The sequence below is a fragment of the Stegodyphus dumicola genome, chromosome 12 (genome assembly GCF_044657685.1).
Source record: "Stegodyphus dumicola isolate Sdum_Otavi_A_Nest chromosome 12, ASM4465768v1".
Classification (NCBI taxonomy): domain Eukaryota; kingdom Metazoa; phylum Arthropoda; class Arachnida; order Araneae; family Eresidae; genus Stegodyphus; species Stegodyphus dumicola.
The window spans coordinates 96,374,154-96,390,564 of record NC_140779.1 but is presented as its reverse complement, the minus strand read 5'-3'; the positions used below and the strand labels follow the sequence as shown (position 1 = coordinate 96,390,564).

General features: G+C 28.9%; 1 protein-coding gene across 1 annotated transcript in view; it reads right to left on the bottom strand.

Annotated features, from left to right (window-relative positions):
* Positions 1-16,411, bottom strand: part of LOC118193829 (tRNA wybutosine-synthesizing protein 4-like) — a 73,670-nt gene that overhangs the window by 14,034 nt on the left and 43,225 nt on the right. Inside the window, exons 11-14 of the mRNA XM_035364976.2 lie at positions 15,803-15,884; positions 13,040-13,203; positions 9,631-9,900; positions 1,139-1,236 (exon numbers count right to left, since the gene is read on the bottom strand). Of these exons, the coding sequence (XP_035220867.2) occupies positions 1,139-1,236; positions 9,631-9,900; positions 13,040-13,203; positions 15,803-15,884 (614 nt within the window). The remainder of the gene's footprint in view (positions 1-1,138; positions 1,237-9,630; positions 9,901-13,039; positions 13,204-15,802; positions 15,885-16,411) is intronic.

Genomic DNA, 16,411 nt, shown 5'->3' with positions numbered 1-16,411 from the left:
TATTGATAAAGATAATATTTATAGCCAGAAACAGGAGACAAAACATGACTTTACTGACATGAATCAGAAATGAAATAAGGTGTGGAAACATGTATCTTCTTGACCCCACTATTTAAGCACCTAGTAACTTGGTGAGAAAATTTTAGTCATAATTTTTGGGATGAAGATGGACCACTATATATTGATTATATATTATGATTATAATTTATACCACATGAAAGGTGATAACAAGTACTTATTATATTAATCTACCATCTTAACTCTGATAAACCATGAAAATAAAAACATTATAGTACTCTCGGCAGAAAAGTGTTGCTTTTGCATGAGAATTTTCTCAGATCTTCCCAGCTTCTCCCCCATCTATTGAATTCACCAGACTTTGTTCCAAGTGACTTTTCACTTCAAAAATTAAAACAGAGTTTGTGTGATTCTTTTTACAGTAACTATGATTTGAAACATTCAGGAATGGTCTGAAGGCTGTGATAAAGCACTTTTTTCAACTGAAATCTAACACTTAATGGATCACAGTGCATTGATGGGAAACTATGTATATAACTGAGAAAATAATTTTTTAAATATATAGACATAAATAGGTTAAACTTAAAACTTACTCAATGTCCTCATTTTTCTTCAACTATTAAAATTTTAAATATTTATCAAGAACCTTCTTAATAAAAAAAGATTTGAATAAATTCTCAATATAAATGGGTTAAACTTAAAACTTACTCAATATACTCATTTTTCTTCAACTGTTATAATTTTAAATATTTACAAAGAACCTTCTTAATAAAAAAAAAAAAAAGATTGGAATAAATTCTCAATATAAAAATAACAAATAACATTTTATAAAATACTGTCTTATATGACCTCTGCAATTGCTTTTATTAGGAGGATTAAATAAATAATATATAATAAAAACATATCAGCTCAGATGACTGATTAGATTACTTGATGTGAGTGACATGGTTCTATTCATTCTGCATATCAAAGGGGAATGATGTTTGGCTTACTAAGAATAAAAATACTTTCATTCAAAGTAAAAGTGAACAGTTAAGGTATGTTAAAAAATAAACAGTTGTAATACAAAATATTCATTTCTATTTTTATATTTCATAACAATTTAAACTGTAATACTCACTTGTATCCAACTCCAAGTGTGAGTGTTTAAAAGATAACAACTTTCTGTACAAATCTGGTTAGCTGTACAACCACCAAACACTACAATTTTCTCTATGCCTAAGATCAACAATATTAGTTCATGACAGGCACAAAAAAATCAAAATTCTAATGAAATATTAATTATTTAATATTACATAAGAAAGAAGGCATTTTATAATAAGAGGCACAATTTAGAAAGATATAAAAAGGTTTATATGATTAAAATATTAATAAACAAAATATAAACTATATTTTTCAATGGGATAATTTTTATAACAAATAAAATAACACAAGATTTCATAAATTTAAAATGAGAGGAGTAATATACCTCCTCTCATTTAGAAGAGTAATATAGATGCCTTTTTACATTCAATTTGTATGGTTTTCAAAAGAAAACATTTTAGAACAATATTTAAGCTTGCAGAGATACAACCTGTTATCTTTAACACAGACTGACAATCACAAATATACAATTTTGGGTCTGCTATGTTATGAATTTTAAAGCATACTTTATATGAAACAGAAGTTGAAAAATCAACATATTTGGAATTAGAAAGATTTGAATTTTCAGGGATAACCAAGATTCGAATTTAAGAAATGCAAATAATGATAGAGGACTATGAAATAACAATATATGAATTTATTACTATGCATAAGAAAATTCTTTAAAAAAATTACCCTTTGATTTGAATCATTATTGGTAGATGGAATATTTATTTTGTTGGAGACATTTCTCCAAATAAGAAAATTCTGTTATTTTATTAACAAGATTCTTATTACATTACAAAATTTTCAATCAACTTTTAATGCTGGTTTCTATCCCTCTACTTAAGGCTGTAAACTCTTATTTTATGGTTAACTTTAAAAAATACATGTAAACTGCTCGAATATTAAATAAGAGCAATAATGGAGCAAATGAAAGTACTGACACACATTTTAACTTGAAAGAAAATGTATCATGCAAGTTTACAGCTTTCACAATTTGATTCATTGTTCCAAAATTATTAATAAGTTCATATGAAACTGCCAGAAAGAGCCACTGATACTTCAGTAAAACTTCTCCATTTGTGGGAAATAAACTAAAAATATAAAAATTAATATTCTTGGGATTTCTGTATTTTGGCATCTAGACTGACATCCATATGAAAAATTCAGTATAAAAAATTTCATTTTTCTTTCCCTTAATAGTTTCTAGAAGGCATACAATTTTTCTTATAATATTCCTATACTTTTTGACAAAACAAGAAACTTCAATTTCAATACTAACAAATTAATAAATTGGAATTCCAACATATCCAAAAAATTAATTAACAATACAATAATAAATCAAATACAACAAATTAAAATTATCTGCACAGATGCAATAGATTTACAATGTGAAATTTTGCTCCTTATTAAAATTCTCAAAAATAATCTAATACTTATTCAATTTATTAACCATTGCCTTAAAAGTGCAGGCGTTAAATACTCACTCTAAATCATTTAACTGATAGGGATATGATAATTTGTTCCTAAACCTGAGAAGGCGGTATAAGTTGGATGACTATCAGTTGAAGGATTTGTATATAGTGTAATTACTAAGTTGTATATATTGTAAAAAGCTAATTGTCTTCAGACTTATGCTGTTACTAAAAAAATGGGCCTATTTCATAATCTTTAGTCTGTCTAATAGCTCTCAGACAATGAAAATTCCTTTTTTCCTTTCTTAAATTCTTAATCATTTCGACACGACAATTAGCCAGAAATTAATTAATCGCCATTCACTAGTATTTTCAAAAGAATCCTAACAGACAGTTTCACTCAAATAAGAACTCTACATAATACATTGCTCAAGAATTCCGAGTCCCACCCACTACCATAAATTACTTCACCCAAGTCTTACCGACTGATATTATTCAAAGCCCCTGCTGCCGCTAAGAATTTTTCGGACACCCTACACTTCTGAGTCAGACGTGAAGAGAACACTTTGCTGACTCCCCACTAGAAAGAATGTAAGTTACTTAATACTTTTTCTGGCCTTTATATCTTCATGTACATTCACTGTTCTTATTATATTTTTTATTTTTATATTATTTTTGATTTGTTTTTACAAAGTTTGCATTAATTATCTTATTTTGTAATCTTCTATGTTTATTTCAACTTTATACTTTGAATTCTATTTCATAATGACAATTTCCAATGTTTAATTTTTACAAATAATATAGAACTCAAATGCATAAACACGGGAGTGTCGAGGGACGGTTACTCGAGTTTTTTCAGAATTCCCTACAAAAATTGCTTTTTACTCAAAATTGAATTGGCTAAAATGCTTCATAGGAATAAGTTCTTTGAGTATCAGCATTGGTTCATAATCCCTTCTATTCGCGGAAATATTTTGCCTGACTAGAATTGCCGGTTTGGCTTGACCTTATTACTCAAGTAAAGACGAAACACCTTCGTATTTACGTATTTACTTTTTAATTATTGTTCATTGAACGGGAGTTGGTTTGTTCCCCTTGAAAAGTCAACTGATTTCCGATCAATGACAATAATTACATGCATTTAATCTAATTTTTCCTTTTACAATTGAAATTTTGTTCTTCATGATGATTTAACATTTTACTTTCAAGTTACTTCAAAACATCTTTCAAAATATAACTTACTAGTATGTTATATTTTGAAAGTTTTACTAGTATGTTATATTTTTATTCAAAATATAACTTACTAGTATGTTATATTTTGTTTGATACTTCACTCTTTTAAAATATTTCTACTTTAATTAAACTTAGGAGATAATATAATCAATTAATCAATATTGTTTAGGAAATATATATATATGTGTGTGTATGTGTATACATAACCAGATTTATCTTTACATATTCAAAGATAATGATATTTCATGAACTACCCAATTGACGTAATCCATTTTTACACAGAATGTATGAAAGACAAGTCTAATTAGCATTATCCAATCAAAAGTGATCAAATGGTTTCTGATAAGCAAATCAAGGCAGTACGTCATTGACAGTGAATTTCTGAATCACTGTCAAGTGAATATCTGAATTAATTTCTGCAATAAAGCATTTTCTTTTAGTGTGTTAAGACTTTTTCCCCCCTCTCTGAAGCATGAATTAGGAGAATCTCTGAAATGGTGAATAATCAGCCACTTAGAAAGAGGGCAGACAATCATGGAAGCAGTGAGATATATGAATATTTCAAGGAGAGAACACAAATGATGCAATGTTCTCTTTACTGATGAGATGAGGTTCAGTTTAAAATCTAAATCTAATTGTGAGGGAATCACATAGAATCTAGAGGAAACCTAATCTAGATGGAATCAGGAATGCGTCTAATATTACAGAATATGATAGTTTAAGTAATATAGGTGGCATGGTATGGTTAGATATAATGATCAATGGATGGATGTCTCTATTTGTTTTCAGCATCTGAACTATGGCTGGTCAGAGGTATCAAGATGAGGGCCTAGAGCCTTATGTAAGACTTCTCAGAGGGGAATACCGGATATGGCTTTCTATTTATGGATGATAATGCTCCTCCAATCAAGCAAATATTATTGATAAATTCCTTGAAAATGAAAACGTTGAGCAAGTACCATGGCCAGCAAAATCTTCTGATCTTAACCCGATAGAGAATTTATAGCACTACTTTGGAAAAGCAGTTGCACAGAGACATTCTCCTTCTAGAAATACGAATGCCCTGATGACCACATTACTGGTAATGTTACTTAAATCCCTAAACATAGGTTAAAAACATTATTACATCAGCATGAAAACACTTTATGGTATGTGGTTACAAGTCAGGAAAGATTGCATTCCATGCTAAATTCATAAGCCTTAATTTTTTTGTATTCTTTTTTTTCTGAACTTATCTGATGTGTTAGGAGACAGATTGTTACTATTTTCATTGCTCCATGCTACAATTTCAAGTCATATGCAATGCTCTTAAATTTTTTCCTTTGTATATATGTGTTATGATGTTATGCATCAGTCCTCACAAATTCACAAAATGTCAAGTTCATAGTTTTTGAGAAATCCATAATGTCATGCATGTAAACATAAGTTTGGACATTATATATATATATGTATACACAAAAGATGAGACAAAAAATGTACACTATGGATGAATTAAATTCAGATAAAATAATTAAATAGATATCTAAATGTATAAATAAAATAATCCTTTATATAAATAAATATATAATATAAAATGTATTTTATATATTTAATAAATATATCTATAATGATTTATTATATATATAATAAATATATAAATACTCCTTGATTTATTGTTAATCTGAATCATTAATTAGATAAATCCTAGGATGTGTGAATTTGGCGTCACATTATATACATAGCTTTTTCAAAGATTAAGTTCATGTTTACTACACAGAAAACTGGAATGAGTTTTTTAATTTTTTATTTTGATTAAAATTTTTACACTGTCCTTTCTTTAAACCAAAATGACCAGATTTTTTTAAGGCAATGCGAGACCAGACCATTTCAGCAACTGGAAAAAAAAAAAATCTGACTGAGGCATGTTTCAAACAATTAATACTGAAGTCAAACTGCAGTACAATTAACTTGGCTTTTAACAAATGCCCAGATATAATGAACATTTTTGGCGCTTTCCAATAATATCATATACACACAGTGTTCTTCTGTGCAGCTATAGGAATGCTCTATAAGAAAATAACGGGTATATTTTACTCATACTTTTTTTTTCTCTCCAAAACCAAAATATTGCTAGTTCTCATGAAAAAATTACTACTCATGATATAAGATGAGTATATTTGATTCACATTTTTTCCCAGAATATTGCATGTTTTCATGAAAAAGCATTCATGTTTATGATGTTATGATCCCTCCATGTGATAATACAAGAACACATCTTTATTTCACCATTTTTTAACTTCTTTCGCATTTTTCTTTGTGTTCTAAACAAAGTCTATGTGAGACAGGTATAATACCCAATTCTTGGAGAGTGAGGATACATAATAAGCATACCTCAGAACACTATATGGTACATGTGATCACTGACCCAAAGAACATGAATCGAATTTCTGATTCTTAGATCTGCCGAACTGACCTCTGTTCAAGGGTAATGTTAAAATGGAAATTTTGGAACTTTTAGAATTCAGGGAAAGAGGAAGCAATGAATTGATTCTTATGACCTTGGGGCTATACATGTGGTTTGTCTTTTAAGGAAATTTTTTTCTTCCTGTAAGTCTGTTTTGTTTGAATATGAACACTCTTTAAGTCTTGTTTCCTGAATGGTTTTACATTCTTTAGTCTTTAGGATGGTTAAGATATTCTTTAAAAATAATACTGAATCTTTGCTTTACAACCACATATATTTTGCCAGAATTCAATGCATTCTCATTGGACACTGGATAAGATAGATTAGTGATTAAATTACCTTTTGCTTTTGTCTTTACTAGAATGGCAAAATTTCATGTGATCTTTGACTTAATCCTCTGCACTCTATACTGGCGAAAACCTTCTGCATAAAAAATTCATCATATAGCAAGCTGTAAAAATAAACCTTCTGCATTAAAGGTAAAGCCAAAAGGGTAAAAAAATAAAGAACCAATGTAGCCATACTGATATCTGCAGGGAGAATACAATTCACCCAAATCCAAATTGATACCATATGGAAAAACTGAGACAATAATCTTTAAATGTAAAAAAATTTGGACATGAGGTAAAAGTTGAAAAAGGCTGAGTATAAGTGTTGAAGAAGCATGGCTGAAATGATTCAAAGAAGCCACAGTTTGTCCATATCTGGCTAAACGCTTCAGATAAAAGCTAATGAATTTGCCGGCTACTTTGGGAAAACTGCCTTTCTGTGTTAAAGTGGCTGGTTTGAAAATTTTAAGAAGGAAAAAAAAAAAAAATTTTTTTTCCAGGCAAAACTGGGGAAGAATCACACATTTCAAAAATAACTTGAGAAATGGGGAGAGCATGTTTGGGATGATGTAACTTACCAATATTTGAAAAAATATATTTTCATTGTTGATGAAACTAGGCTATTTCACAAGATGATGTCAAACCAAACCATTTTGAAGACAAAAAGTGCATTGCTAAAAATTCAAAGTTGCAAATCTGGGGACCAATACTAATGAATATTGCAGGCTTTTAACAAGCAGAAAATCTCAAAAGTCAAGCTACTTAAAAAGTGTGAAAATTATTCCTGCTTCCTGTAAAGCTCACTGTAAGACACAGATGATGTCAAAACTGCTCGAAGAAAAATTACAAATGTAGGATGAAGAACTTTTGTTAAAAAGCACACAAATGTAAGAAATTTAAAACAGATGAAAATTGTTTTCTTGCTGTCAAATGCTACTCTGACACTCTAACTTTCAGACAAAGATATGACCTGAAGCTTAAAGTGTCATTATAGAAAGCAACTTTATTTAAACATTTTAGAGAAGTATAACGATCAAGTAGATTATAACATTTCATTTCTTGGTGCAATGCTGCCACTGGAAAAGTCTTGGTGACATTACAGAATCAACCATGTGAAATTATTCATGATACATTCATCCACCAAAAGGTGTTGAAGAGGAAGATAATAAAAACACGGATAAGGCAAGCAATAAGAGGCTAAAAAACTGACATTTCAATACTTTTAGAATTTGATATGGAGCTTTTTCTGTCTATTGAGCATATGATCATCTTAGAGAAAATATGACTACTGGTGAAGAGTGGATACATATTCTAATGTCAAAACATTAATATTAGATTCAATACCAAAGTTTATTTACATTCTCACAAATAATGTCTACTTACGAGGTTGTTGTCCCGATAAGTTTCTTTGTAATTTTTACTAAAACTCCTTAGTATTTTTTATATTTCTTCACATTTTTTACTAAAATTGTCATGTTGCTACTGGTTCCAAAAGTACAATAAGTAAAATTCAGTTATCAAGTTTCAGATTTGAAAAAAGCATGACTGCTCGAATAATGGTGAAAATCTCATTTAATTTCAGATTTATATTAGAAAGCTACATAATTTTTTAGATACAACATATCTTTCCAAATATAATATTTCATTGAATATTTTGTTATGATATAATTAACTGCCATTAAAATATTTTATCTGAAGTTAAGATTTTCTTCATGTGATTACATTCTATAATATTTTCAAAAGTTGATTTGTTTAAAATTCTCCAAATTAATTTAATTCCACTACATGAATAAAAATATAAAATGCAAGTCAGATAGAAATCCAGAAATTTTTTTAACTACTGATCTTTTTGTAGACCTTGACAGTTCTCTAAAACATATATTTAGAAAATATGATTATGTGATTATCAAATATATATATATATATATATATATAATACCATAAAAACATCTTCATGATTATATGCAGTGGTCCCAACAAAATTCATGTCAACTACATTTACTAAATTTGAAATATTTCAGAATGTAGGACATATCCTGAAGCAGAATACCGTCTTGAAATACAACACTGGCATGAAAAATGAGTCTGTGACATGTGGTTACTTTAATTTTTTACAGAATCCCCATTATTACTGAGCCACATTTTGAAACATAATACCAATTTTTTAATCTCACACAGAAATTTTCCACTTTTAAATTCAGCTAAGGCTGTAATTTTACTTTTTTGGCATTCAATTACTATCTGACGAGGAACATCTTCAAATGCAGAAGAAATATGAAAATAGCTTGGTGCCATATCTGAGTTGTAGAAAGGATGATTATTTGTTTCTAGGCAAAAGACTTTATGGAAGTTAGAGTGAGCAGCAGGCTACGGCTGTTGAAGTGCTGTCATAACATAATACTACAATTTAAGTATAGCACAACTTCAGTTTTACACATACCTTGTTTTGGAATGATCACTGCAGTTCTTTTAGAATCTCACAGCAAAGCTTTTAAGTTTAGTTTACCTTTTCGTCCGGAAATAAAAATTTCATGTGATCCCAAGAATCATATGTGTGGTCTTTTTGATTGAAATCACTAGCTTAAATTCTTCATTTCTGGGGGATTAAGAATGGCTCCATTCCATAAACTAATATTTCAGACTATTATTCATAAAAGATAGTCTACCATTTTACTGTTTATCATGAGCTTTAGCATGATCTTCATTAGATTCATTCACCATTGTCTTACTATTGAATCAGTCATGGAATAAATTTCACTAATTCGACAGTAAATGTATGCTGACAACACATTATTCCAGAAACAAATGAGGCATAGAATATATTTAACATTTTGGCAAGCGTTTTTCCTTCTCTTAAAGATTTTAATGTTTGATGTAAAAATATTTTCAAATTTTGAGAAAAATATTATCATTTATTTCCCAGGAGCCTAGAGAAAGCTACAGTACATATACATATGCATATTCTGTGCAAAAATAATACCAACAGAATTTAATTTCTGAAAATTCTTAAATATATATCTAACATCATAAGCTAACAAAAAGAAAATATATATGATTATTATCTAACCTTCAACATCAACAAGAGAAGCAGAGTGTCTCCATGTTGGCAAAGGAAAGGCAATGCATTTCTGAACAGTAAAAACAAATTCATTGTTTAAAGCTTCAGACATAGGTTCAATAGTTTTTGCCATGGAGTCAATAGTTTTCTCTTTCCTAGACTGTATACTTCTACTAAGAACAATTACATTTCCTTTTGCTTTGTAAGGAGCTGATCGACCTCCTATAATAACTATATTGCCATTATGCAACTTTGTAACCGTATGAAACATTCTTTTACCTGAAAATAAAATATATACATTTAAAATTAAAAGGTATAAAAATTCACAACCAATTAAAATAAATAAGCAGACATAACATTTAAAACATCCAGATCAGTGATTTTTGTTACTTTAATTTTGTACAATACTTATTGGTATCAGAAGTTAAAAAAATATTTGTAGACATAAAAAAGTAACAAATACAAAAATACATACAAAGTAAAAATTAAAACTAGTACTGAATCTAATTCAAAGAAAGCAGGCCTTGAAACTTAAAATGGCATATTCATTTAAATCATACTGATTCATAATCAGCTACAAAAAGACATCACTTAAAATAAGTAAAATAAAAATTTTTACAGCTACTCATCACAGTCCAGATTTCATTGTAACTATCATACAGAATTTCAGAAAGATAATAAAGCTAAAGAATAAAACCATTACGCTTTTCGTATCCAAATATGAATTAAAATGTCACAGTCATATTACTACAACACATCTGAGTAAGGTTTCAGAGAGGTAATACAAACTTTGTCAATGGTTCCTAAAATTTTAATAGATAAAGAATTAAAACACATACAGTCAACCATTTTTAACTGTCGTTTACTGAACAAAAACTAAATCCTTGAAAAATATTGATGCAGTGGATTCCTACCAACCTAAATATTAGTAGATAACAAAATTTTACTTTTACCTGGCACTAGTTTTGAGAAGGTTTGAGACATACTGTGAAGCAAATTATTCTATCCATATACATCAGTTTAAGAACTTTCATTTAAAGCAATCCTCATGTTAAAGTAGACTTTTGCCAATTATTTATAACTATAATACTTATTTATTTTTTACAGTAACATTAGAGATCACATTTGGCCATCTATGCATAAATGATATATTTTCCTGATTTTTGAATATGCTGTTAGGAGATATAATTTGCTGACTTGTATCAATTTAAAGAAAGACACTTTTTAATAATGGGGGGAGCAGGGTTGCATTTTATGCTCCAATTAAAATTACAGTAGATGCTACTTAACATGATTGTGGTTAACGTTGTCATTCAGATGTTGTTATCAAATAGCCAAAGTCACACCCATTTATATATAAAAACATAAAAAACACATCACTTATTATGGTGAACAAGTTGATTAATGTTATTAAAATATTACAGAATAAATGTTTTTAATCTCAAGTAAAGTCACCAAATAAGTGATAAAATTGCCAAATAATGTCGAAACAGAGTACAAAAATCGGCAAATTATTTCACCAACTAAGGGACTTGGGAACCTATCACCAAGTAAGAGATTAAGAAAGCAAGCAGTTTCATTGAAGGCAAACATATATAAATGTGGGGGCATATTCTTCGTTTCCTTCTACTTCAACTTCTACCCAGCAAGGTGTGACATCATCGCAGCTTAGCACTATGCAGAGCAATTGAAATGACCGCTGGAAGTGCTGAGAACAAGACGTTTTCCACGCACAGGGGCAGATAGCTTCGAGATGCAGAAAGCAAGCAGATGGCTTGTGTATCCACTAAGAGTTGTTAGAATAAGACGTGTTTCTTTAACATCTCAAGTTCCCTGATGCCAAGCTGAAATGCTTACATTGAGCTAGCCATATGAGGGCAGACATGCCTGTAGAACTGTTAGAGACTGATAATGTGTGTGAAATGTGTTACATGAATCGAATCCTGTTGGACTTGTGTTAATTGTAAGGTTACCTACCAGCTGAACTATTAACTTTCACTTAATTTATCTTTTCATTCATTTTATTTCATATTAGTAAAATAAAATAGTTAGTTATGTTTAAGTCATGCTCTACTACGTTTTTATTGAGGGTAATCTTACATAATTGAACAAAGACTGACTTAACTAAACTGTATAATGTAGAATTCTAGATCATCTCGCTCTTCACTCCAAAATATTTCTGTTCAGAAAATTTTATTATTTTATGCTGTTGAATAAATTTTATCATTAAGTCTAGAGAAAGGCATAATGATCTGTGAGATAAAGTCAACCTATTAACCTATAAAACCCCTTTTACAAACAATCAACAATTAATGACTCTTTTCCTAATTAAAAATGCTCTGAAAGTAAGTATATGTTTCCCCTCATATTGGAAGTAAATTATTTAAACTCTAATATCATTTTGAAGAGTAATATTTTCGATCACTTAATGCTATCAATTGGTTAATATTATCAAAATAGTCATGGAAAAATATGATCACATTAAGCAGTGATGACTGACCTTTTTAATCTTAATGGTTAATTTGTGCATATTTCCACAAATACTGCAATGTTACAATGACATTACCAGAGGCCCAACAATATTTTCCTTACCTAATCACATTTTGATACGTAAACACCCACCTCCTATTCTGTTACACCAAAATAAGAGCCAACCAAACATTTTTAATGTCATTTTTATCATCAATACTCTGAAATTAGTAGAGCTTGGGCAATTTCACTTATGTAACAAAATGTGTATAGAACAATGCCATTGTTCTAAATCATTAAAGTTTTGAAAATTTCTATTCATTTTCATTTTATAAAGTTCCAAAAATAGAGAATGTAATGATTATATAGACTGTTATTTTGAATTTATATACCTAAAATGGCACTTCTTTTTAAAAATTAATGAGAATGTTTAGAAGGCATGGTACTGCAGTAGACCTAAAATGAAAAGGTTAATTCATATAAATATGTGCTACTCATTGCTGAGAATTAAATCAACTAATCAATCAAGAATAAATAATCTTTAAATTGTTTGTGAAGTAACGATTCATCATGAAAGCTACAGGAACTTACCAAACAAGCTCAGAAAATAAAAATTTCTTATTCGTTTACATTAAATTTTACATATTGTTTGTATTTTAAAATGTTATGCTGAAAAAGTTCTCTTAAATATTTCCTTATTTAGTTCATAAATTTTATATTTTCCATACATGATGACGTTGAATTTACTAATTTTATATTTTATCATTATGTTTTAAGTTTCATCAAGGAGTTTTTTTTCCTTAATAGACTGCAATTACTTTTAACATTAAAAAGAAAGCGATATCAATACAAAGAGAAAGAAATGGAGTCTCTTGATGCAGATAACATGTCCTTAAAAAGAAAAATAAATTATCATATTATTTCATATCCTAAAACATTCAATGCATACCAAGCAGATTTTGATCATCCAATAAAGACACTGATGAACACTTTTCAGAAATGAGATCATATACTATTATTCCACTTAATCTTTCATGTTTCTTTTCATGTTCTCCAAAGCCACCTGATATTAATAAATAACTGGGAGATAGCAGGACAATCTGATGACCAAATCTAAAAACATACATATAAATAATTTATATTGTCTAGTACAAAATTTAGTGTTACAAAGCATTCTCTATTAGAAATATAAGATAAAAAATTCTTATTTATAAGTTGTTTAACATAAGATTTATAGAAAAAGCATAAACCAAATGAATAATAATGATTTCATAAAATATTATTACAGCAAAATAACCATAGTAAATATACTTTGATAATGTAATATTGTAAAAGTATATTCATTTTATAATATTAAAGAAACTTCAGTTTTGGGGTTATTAGAATAAATAAATTAAAACTTTTCCCTAACAACAACAGAATTCTTAAAGGTAAATCTCACCAATAAAGAGTTTTACATCTTTACCTTGCTTAATACTTTATACTACAATTCTCAGTTAGTTCAAGGAAGTAATGCAGAATGATTTGCAAGATTTGGCTATTTTTAATTATGTTTATGACTGAAAATAAAAACATTTCTCAAACTGGCAAACTAAACCATGATAGGAAACTGATTACGCTGCAGAAAAGTAATTAAGAACATAAAATGTACATTTTCTATTAATTATTTAGCAACTGAAAATATTTTATCAAAATACTTTATAATTTTTTTTATAAAAGATGTAATAAAGCATACAAATTTTAAACATACATTCTAAAAATCAAACATAGACTAATATTTATATAGACTGGCTGAAAATTTTTACTGATTCCCTAATTCAGAATCAGATGATTCTATGGGTCTTGTATTTCCTTCTTTTTAAAATTGAGTCCTCCATACTGAATAAACTTTTCACAAAAATGTTTTTTAAATGATTCAAAAATTAAATAGACTGTTTTGAAATATCCTTTATAGCAGGTCAGATATAATGTTTTGCAACTCCTCATCAGAATAGAACCTCCTCCCATGTTTCTTCTAAAGATGTTTGCAAAGTTCTGAACATCTGCAGAATTTAGAACACCCAGAGATCACCATGTGACAAAGTCTAGGCGGGGCATCTGCCTAATAAATTCTAGATAGTACTGTCAGTTCCAGAGCAGCTACATGCAATTAGACACAAAATCACTATTTCTTGAGAAAATCTGGTCTTTTCTTCCTCATAGCTGTACATTAAATGTTTGTGTAATAGTCACTGTTTGTCTACCATAAGTGTGCAATACTGGCAAATTTAATTGTGGCAGATAACCTGCCAAAATAAGCTTTGTCGATCACTCATGTGACACTATCCTGGAACACTTCTGCCATACTGAAGCATTTGCTAACTGGTTTATCACTATATACATATATATATACTATTATGTTTCATTATAACTCTTCCAAGTTTAACATAAACTTCACTCACATCTCTACAGAGCTAGCACTAGATTTTTTAAATCAACTAATATAGTTCTGTATCTCCTACAGTCTGTTACCCAGTAGCTCCCTAAGTTCTAATCAATTTGCCATATGGTAGACCCACATCAGTTGCACGAACTCAAGCACTGAACCTGCACTCTGGTGCATAGTCATAGAAACATCTACTTCAGCAGCTGTCCCAAAACACACTAAGTACTTCTACTTGCTATGGCCAAATACTGAAAGTCATAGCTGTCCAAATACTGGTTCTACCATACTGAAGTACAACTTTCACAAAAACCAGGACAGCATTACCACCTCTAATATCAAGAAAATTAAATACAGACAGTCTCAAAACTTCTCAATCAATCCTCGAACTATGGAAATGATAACGAAACATGTAAAATTACTGGTCCTTTTAAGACAATATAACCTGCACTTAGAAATCTATTTTTTTCAGTAAGCATTTTATAAAACTTTTTCAAAAGCAGAAAGCCTTCCTGTAGTTTGTTTTATTCTATTATCTATCTACATTTTAGATAGCCATAATTTGAAAGCTGAAAACAATTAATGTTTAATAAGGTTTTATTTTACTTTATTAAGACTTTATTTAATTTTATTCACTAAGTCATAATAATATTTTTAATGTAAAAGTTCATCAACACTTTAGGCTCGATAAAATTAACCCATTAATGCATTATAAAATAAAAGCACATTAAGTGATATTAAATATAACATAAAGAAGTTATCTGTTGATAAAACAATCAGAATTCAAATAGGTTTTACTTCAAAATTCTATAAGAAAAAGAATCACAAAGTGACGCAAACAGCAAAAAATATTTAATGCACGCAAAATGTAAATACTTCAAAATCAAATGTAACCATTTTTTAACATCCATTTTTAAATCTTGGAATTTTTCAAAGGATCTATTTCTCACTCTTGTACCATTAACTTTTTCATAGATATTGATATCTCCAATTTTTAAAAAAGTGAAGAAAAGTATTTAAAAAAAGTTTAAAAATCATTACCCTAGATTTATAAGAAGCTAAAAAATACTTCACTACAAATTTTATCAAATTTACCCATTTTACTCATTTATGAAAAAAATCCAACAATATTTTATACATATATATATATATATATAACTTTACTTTGTTTAACTTTCTGTGTATACATAAAATCTGAATTTATAAATTTAAAAAGAAAATGTGTTAAATGAAAATACTGCTGCAGAAGATATATATATACACATATATATAAATACATGTATCATTTACCTATGAAGCAACACATCAGCTTGTTTCAACTTCCATTTTAATTTCTTTACTTTAGTATCACTTGTGTTAAAACAGGTGTTAGCTAAATGAAAACATATCATAAAAATCAAAGAAAAGGTTATTTGAATTAGAGTGGGAATAAAAGTCATCTTGATAAGCTAAATAACAATCTTAACATATAAATCCTTTTAAGTTTTAAAAAATAACACTATCTTTATAATCTTATAAAAATGGCAAAAGATTTGTCCAGAGGAACAGTTCTCAACCTTTTGACTAACGCATACCATCTAAACAAAAATTGAAAACCTTTAGTACCACCACTACAAAGTACTACCACCACGACCACTCTTGAACAAAGCTCAGACTGCAAAAATTTATGAGTGTTAGAGAAAAAACTCAATCAGGATGTTGGGGTTTTAATTTTTGAATTTAATAGTAAAAAATACTTTGCTTCTTTGCAAACCATTTATTTTTCTCTTACGTACCACCAGTTGAGAACCCCTGCTCCACAGTTCAACGGCACAGACTATAGCAAACACATAAAAAGCTTTAGACTTTTTTTCCCCACACAGTAATATATAAAAAAGTGTATAGTGAACCTAACCCTAC